General features: G+C 32.8%; 1 protein-coding gene and 1 long non-coding RNA gene across 2 annotated transcripts; both read left to right on the plus strand.

Moving 5' to 3' along the window:
- Positions 1 to 564: 564 nt before the first annotated feature.
- LOC140820505 (uncharacterized) lies at positions 565 to 2686 on the plus strand. The gene is made up of 4 exons (XR_012115503.1): positions 565 to 899; positions 1722 to 1841; positions 2193 to 2379; positions 2483 to 2686. It is a non-coding gene; the product is annotated as an uncharacterized lncRNA (long non-coding RNA).
- Positions 2687 to 3298: 612 nt separating this feature from the next.
- LOC140820506 (uncharacterized) lies at positions 3299 to 3952 on the plus strand. Its single transcript, XM_073180795.1, has one exon. It carries the CDS (start codon positions 3299 to 3301, stop codon positions 3950 to 3952), a length of 654 nt encoding a protein of 217 aa, XP_073036896.1.
- The last annotated feature ends 3901 nt before the right edge of the window (positions 3953 to 7853 follow it).

Genomic DNA, 7853 nt, shown 5'->3' on the forward strand with positions numbered 1-7853 from the left:
GGTGATTGCAAGGTTTTGCATGGCATGGTGTCTTCTATTTATAGGCCAAAGAATGACCCTTCATCTAGCATAGTGGCCGATCCCTTGGAGATCAAGAAAGGCACTAATTGCTTTGATAATCCCCATGAGTCACCTTGATAATCTCAATGGTTATTTCTTACACCATGAATTTGTCCTTCCCTTAGCTCAAGCCCTTAGCTCCCTTTTTGGTTTACTCAAAAGCCATCTCTTGCATCTTTAATTTGTCCAAAGCTTTTAGCTCTCATTTTAGCTCCCTTTATAGTCTTGTTAGGACAAGCTTGGTTGAGCTTCCTCGAGCTGGAAGTTTGCGTCCTTGAGCTGGGGTTTTACTCCTCCCGCGAAAACTCTTCAATGGATACGGTTACTTGTAGATTGGCCTCTTGTTGAGCTAATCCCCAAGCTTAGAATCTACTTTCTCAAGCTAAGTTTGATGAGATTTAAATTATTATTCAAGTAGTTTAATTGAATCAAAAATTACTGAATCATTTTTATATCACTTACTTGATTTACTTCGGTCGAAATTTTCGGGTTCTCACATAATTTCCGGCGTCGTCAAAGGAATTGTTGTCTCAATTTCTCACCAACCAAAGGTTCTTCATGTTTCATTTTAAAAATATTAACTGTAAAATTTGAATTTTCTCTGTTGCAATGGTTGGCTACCTGCTTGGTTCTTTTTGGGTCATATTTTTTTAATTTTAATTTCGATGATTTTTTCTCCTGTGGGTGGATGCATCATCTGGGATATCAACCCACACATAGGATCTGCTCCTGGTTCTGTTGCTGTCGCCTCTGCCGTTGAACCGACTGGTGGGACAGTTGGAGGGATAATTCCCGGCGTCGTCAAAGGAATTGCTGTCTCAATTTCTCACCAACCAAAGGTTTTTCATGTTTCATTTTTATAATATTAACCGTCAAATTTGAATTTTTCCCGTTGCAATGTATGGCTAGCTGCTTGGTTCTTCTTGGATCTTATTTTATTAATTTTAATTTTGAGGGGTTGTTCGCCTGTGTGTGGATGCATTATCTACGATATCTTTGAAGATGAAAACTGCTAATGTTTCATTTGGTTTTTGATCAGAAAAGAGTAGATTGAAACGGAAACGAAATGTAACAGATATTGTATTCAGATTGTAGGATGTGTTGATGGAACTTGGAAGGACGATGTAGCGATCAATAATTGACTCATGTTATTTTGGAAATTTAAGAACGTTGTGTTGATGGAATGGTGAAAATAATGTATGGTATAAAGGTGACTTTACTGTATGGTGAACGATTATTCGTATGGAGTTGGGAGCGCATTAGTCGTGTTTTCATTTCCCCAACTACAATTTTATTTAATAGTGTAATAATCTAAATATAAGAAGAAATACAATCATCGTGTTGCAAATAAATAAATAATGATGGGTCAAAAATGAGAAAATGACATGTTACCAAAGATTCACACGAAGACCAACGTAAGATGCTCTCAGTACTTTTCTGCATTGCATATCTATTTTACATCTTTTTTAAAACAAAAATTTATACTCTAATCTTCTGCTTCTCTAAAGCTTTCTCTCTTACTATTTTTTCCCAACTTCCAATAAATTTAACATATTTAGTGTCAGATTAATGAAGATTCTTTAAATAGTTTAGGCAATGGGTTCTTCACTCAGTATATATTATGTTGACTTTGATGTAATGAGAATATATTTCTCTTGCAGATATCTAAATATTGAAAATTGAAAGCCACGACTTCGGGAGATCATATATCAGACAACAATGTCAATAACATGTTTTCTATACAAAATGACGTCGCAAATCAACAACAAAGGTCTCCACAGGTATGCTATTTTTTCATACAAAATTTCATTAAAAAATTTTAATACTATATTGTGGAAAATTTTCAAAAAAATAGTAAAATATTTATATTTTAAAAACTAATTTCATTCATGATCAATCAACATAATAATACAATAGCATTAATATATTTAATTTTTTATATCTTATATATTTAGACGAAAACGATGATATATTGGCAAAATATAGCCTCAAATAGTTGACGACATTGCCATGTACATACATACAAAAATAATCATTAACCACTCCATTCTCGCTTTTGTTTTGAAGTATATTCCACTATAATTTTTTAATTTTCACAAGTACATTAACTATTCGTCTACAATTCTATGTAGGAAATGACAAATTCTAGCTCCAGCTCTTACATCATCGAAAGGCGACAAATGCTAACGCATAACGAACGTGAAAGGATACATTCTATGACCCAACAATGACGACAGTCTTACCTTGCTCGACGTCGATCAAATTACCAAATTAGAAGAACGTAATTTACTTCATCCCTTTCTACTTCAAACCAGCATGGTATAATACGTAGTTCAAAAAATATTTACATGGTCTATAAGTGATACTTTTCATGTGTGCTAGATGCAAAAAACACTTACAAAATGAATATATTGTTCAACAGATCAACAAATAAATTGGAGATTGGCTCAACGTACCAGACGACGATCAATGAATGAGGATGCAAGGAACATGGAATTGGCTCGCCGTCATACAAATTATCGAAGGAGACAAGATAATGAAAGATCAACAATTCTAGATGAGTATAATCTTGGTAGTAGTGATTTTGTTGCACCAATCACAATGATTCAAGAATCAACTCATAACATCATTGAAAATCGTAAGTATCTTTTACAATAAGACCAACATCATGAAAATCGTAAGTATTTGTTGCCAGGTGGAAGAACTGCACATTCACGTTTTCAAATTCCACTAAGACCAACTGCATCAACACTTTGCAAAATAAAAAACAGACAGAACTTGCAGATCTAATAAGGCGTGCATCAGCTATAGTATGGGACGAGGCTCCAATGGCAAATCGCTATGCTTTTGAATCTGTCAGTAAGAGTTTCCAAGATATTATGGAAAAACAAATAGCATTTGGAGGGAAGACAATGGTTTTTGGTGGCGATTTTCGACAAGTGTTACCGGTTGTTAAACGAGGGTCAAAGGCAGAACAAATTGCTGCAAGTATTTCAAGGTCAACATTCTGGAATTGCGTAAAGATAATATACTTCAACAAAATATGATATCTGCTCAAGTTATTGATTTCTTGCAATTTCTCTTGCGCGTAGGTGATGGATTGCAACATACTGTAAACCGTGATTTCATAAAACTACCAGATTCAATTATCATACCATGGGAAGGTGAACATTCAATTCAGATGTTGATTGATTCTGTTTATCCTAATATGATAAATCATGTTAATGATGAAAACTAAATGGTTGATAGAGCAATCATCACACCAAAAAATGTTGATGTGGACAATATTAATCAAATGCTGATTCTCAAATTTCCTGGAGAGGAAAAAGAGTATACCTCTTGGGATAGTGTAGAAGACGACAATCAAAACCTTTTTCAAGAAAAATTTTTGAATTCCCTTAGTCCAAGTGGTTTGCCACCGCATAATATCATATTGAAAGTAGGAAGTCCTGTCATGCTCTTGAGAAATATTGCTCCTGAACTTGATCTATGCAATGGAACAAGATTAATATGTCGTAGTCTTGGTAGAAATTTTATAGATGCTGAGATCATAACAGGTCCTCACAAAGGTACCAGATTCTTTTTACATAGAATGCCCTTGAAAAGTGAAGATAATTCCGGATTACCATTTGAGTTGACACGTCGACAGTTTCCCATAAGGCTTAGTTTTGCTTTGACAATAAACAAAGCACAAGGTCAAACAATCCAAAATATTGGCATATTTTTGCGTAACCATGTGTTCAGCCACGGTCAGCTATATGTGGCACTTTCGAGAGGAGTCTCACAAAATTCTACAAAAATTTTGGTAAAAGATGGGAATTTAGAGCGTCAATCTGACGTATTCACAAGAAACGTGGTTTTCAAAGACGTGTTGCTACCTAATACAGAATGATAAAGTGTAAGTATGTCAACTCTCTTTATTGTAAATTTCTTAAAAATACATTATGTACAAATATTTACAATAATCGTTTAATACATGATAAATGCTTCAATTTTAGAATTTGGGGAATGCTAATAAATTCAATTTATCTCTATCTCTGTTTTGTAACATTGCTTTTATCTCTATCCATGTTTATCTATTTCTCATCCTACATCTTATTACGTTTCCCAAATAACCATTTTTGGCATGGATAGTACAATTTTATATTTATTAAATCATTTTTAAAAAGTACTTGGTTAGTTTCTAAGGGATAAACATATTATTTATGATTTCCTGTTTGTTGGTTTAAGTTTTTTTTTTTTTTTTGGTTTTGACTGTGTTTTTCTCTCAAAAGCTGAAGGATATTGGTTACAAACAAGGTATACTCAATTCAATGGATCAGATCTACTCGCCCCCAACTTCTTCTGGTTTGTTTTTAACAATTGAGCCAATTTATGATCTACGATTTATTATGTTGCTTTATATTAGTAATCTTATCAAATTCATTTGTTTGTTTTGATATTGCAGGTGATAATGTATTTATTACGAGCTTCACTGTCTCATGATCTAATCTATCTCATATTGTCAACATAATCACTAAATCATTAACTTACGTCTTCTTAAATATTGTTTTATTATAATATTTTCAGACAAATTTAAATTTTGGTTGTTAGATTAAACTAAAATGCTTCAAGATCTAGCAGTGTTCCGATCTCAAAATCTGAACTTTTATCTAGCACATTTGCATCTTTACTGATCTGACATATTTGAATCTTTGCTGCATATGTATTTAAACATGACGATTCATACATGGAAAACGTGGATGATGGAGGCATGAGTCCAATCAATAGTCTCCATAAATAGTCAATGCCATTGGTTTTTAAAAATCTCGGTATTACAGTAATAAACTTGACCTTAGTATGGATTTACAAATTTATTATTTTCATTGTTCTATCTACTTAAATTGTTGATTTCTATTTCAACATAAGCAAAACATAATACGTATCTTCCGGAAATGATTTAATTCTACCACTATTGCTAGAATTTGTATTGTTCAACTTTGTGAAATAATCTACTTACAATATTTTGGTTCTTTTGGCAAATATAAGGAGTTTGTCAATTTCTATTTTATATTTCACGTATTTAATGAAATCCTTGCAGTAGTTTATATTTTGTTATGTCATGTCAATTTTTTATAGCACACTTTAATAGATCGCTTTATTTCTTTTGTACATCTGTGTTGTACTTGTGTGTGATTCGATAAAATGAATATTTTATTATATTACGCTAGAACTGGGAGTGTTTAACTTATGCATACAATGTCTAAAGATAAACTCATTTTTAATCGTTTTTGTTCAATTGATTAGCTGAATTTAGGAGACAAATTTGAGGTTTTTATATTTAATAAATTTTAGTTCGATGATGTTATGATTTTTTTTTTGGCACATCATTTGACTATTTGTTTAATTCTTTTACGTTGAAGTTTATCATTATTTCACAAGAGATGATATTGGGGCTTCAAAAGAATAAAAGTTTTTATGATCAAAACCTATATCATGTAAGGTAACAAGTTCAGTTTGACGTATTTATTTAAGCTTTGGAATCCATTTCTTTTCATGATTCAATTACAAAATATTTCGGTGTCATGCTGTTGTAAGCTGTTGTAATATCATAAATATTTAATATATTAGCTCAATATATTCATGACACAAGCAACGTGTGTGCCTCGGTTGCTAGTCCTAAATAATCACTTAGAGTCATGTGCCCACCGTATGTGGTTCTCGCCACAAAATTATTTCTTAAAGTTTGCATAATATATCATTTATATTAAAAGTTAAAATTTACGGTAAAAAACAAAAATCTCAAACTCACAAAATATATTAACTTATATATTTTATAAAATTTTGTCTACTCAATTATGTTTTTCTTCACAAACTGAGAGACCTATTTATAGAATTTCTTTTGAAATAATCCAAAAATAAATACATCATTACATACATCATCACACACTAATTTTTTCATATTTACAATTCTTATTTTCAATACTCAATCGAATTTTCAACACTTCCCATTGTAATGATGATCATGATATAATGATTGTCTTCATTGTTAGAGTAGGTGCACGTAGAGCCATGTGTTGGCCGAGTGTTCACAATGAAACTCTATGTATAAACATTCTTTGTTTTAATAATATTTGAAATTATTATTTTGGCACTTCTTTATCTGTATACCCATGCTAGTTGTATAGATAAAGTCCTTGAATATACAAATAGTAGAAAGAATATGAGATGCTCATATGATGAGTATCATGAAACTCATATTTGGAATGCTGTATATTCTAAACAGTTCCTAGTCGATTCAGCCGCCGCCAAGAAGGATATAGGCCACTCGAGTTCGAGACTAGTATCTGCGATGTGAGTACCATGTTTCATTGGTAGGGGACATTGTGATGTCCGAGCATGTAGATAGATGCTCCTGGTAGAGTGCACTGAACAACCTTCCATAAAGGACTTTCCAAGTTGTGGGGACCCGGACGCTAATCATCTTCTTAATCATCATTGGGACTAAATTAATTATAATAAACAGGGTCTAAATTTTTTTTTTTTTAAATGCGGAAGGTAATGGAATCAAACTCCTATACATATCAGTATAAAAGTACAAATCTGATAAAATATACAATCATACATACTCAGGTTCAACAACTACTATCAAGTGTTTAAACACTAGCTCTAGTCCAAGTCCGGTATCACCACTCTAATCTCAGTCTGTCTTCACCTCTGTGACCCTGTACCTGTCCCACCTGTTGTCATGCACACATACAAACAAGACAACAGCCGGATAACTCCGATGAGATATAAATATCCCAGTATAAACAATGTATTCAATGCAATCATATAAAACATATATAAAAGCATAAACAACCATCAAAACATGTATCTAATCTGATTACATGAATCAATGACTCGTGATCTAATCTTATCTTATCTCAAATCTAGGGATCCCAATCTAATTTAGACTTTGGTATGCTGTATCGAGTGTCTGAGATAGACGTCGTTCTACATCTAAGGCTCTTCGATACACCGTAAGTCTAGAGTCTTATCAGTTCTGATAAAGACTCGGCGGTTCTGCCATAGCCAGGCTGTCTGCCCTAGACTCGGACTCTGACTCTGTTCTAAGTCAATACATTAACATATCAATCTGATAATCTGCAAATATCAATGCAATAAAATAAAGTATGTGATTTAGGGAAACTCAAGTCAAACCTAACTCGAGTTGTGCAATCCCGAATTAACATTTATTTATACCTTTCTTGCTGTCTTTCTGAATCTGTCGAAGTCTCGAACACAAGGTCTGTCAATCTGGCAATGACAATATCAATATGCCGTATCAATCTTTTTTAATCAATTCACAACATCTCTGTTTTATCAAATTCTGACGGTACAACCGTACAATCTTGCGATACTGATAATACTATATCAGTCTATATCAATTCCAAACATTTACAATCAACCACTGTACCAATCTGATATCAATTCTAGTCAATTTCATTCTGAAATTCATAACAATTCCATATTCAGTCCGTTTCTTAATCTGACTTCGATTCTACTCTGTCTAACATGTCAAGAACAACATATATGACGTGTATTCAGTTCCAACAATATCATAATTTCAAAACATGTGAAAACGTAATAAAACTTACGTCCTGTAGTAGCCTGCGTTGTTATGAACACAGTATCGAAGTCGGATTTAAAATCTAACGGACAGATTTCTCACAAAAGGCGTAAGGATTTTTCACACAAATTCTCTGAAGCTTTTCCTCGACTTTTGTTGATTCTTAATTCTGAAGAATGAAATATATGTATATATATATCCC

Source organism: Primulina eburnea, unplaced genomic scaffold (assembly GCF_022965805.1).
Source record: "Primulina eburnea isolate SZY01 unplaced genomic scaffold, ASM2296580v1 ctg1092_ERROPOS100000, whole genome shotgun sequence".
Classification (NCBI taxonomy): Eukaryota; Viridiplantae; Streptophyta; class Magnoliopsida; order Lamiales; family Gesneriaceae; genus Primulina; species Primulina eburnea.

What these genes read in the sequence shown, in the direction of transcription:
- LOC140820506 (XM_073180795.1), top strand. Translation starts at nt 3,299, where the DNA reads ATGGTTGATAGAGCAATCATCACACCAAAAAATGTTGATGTGGACAAT.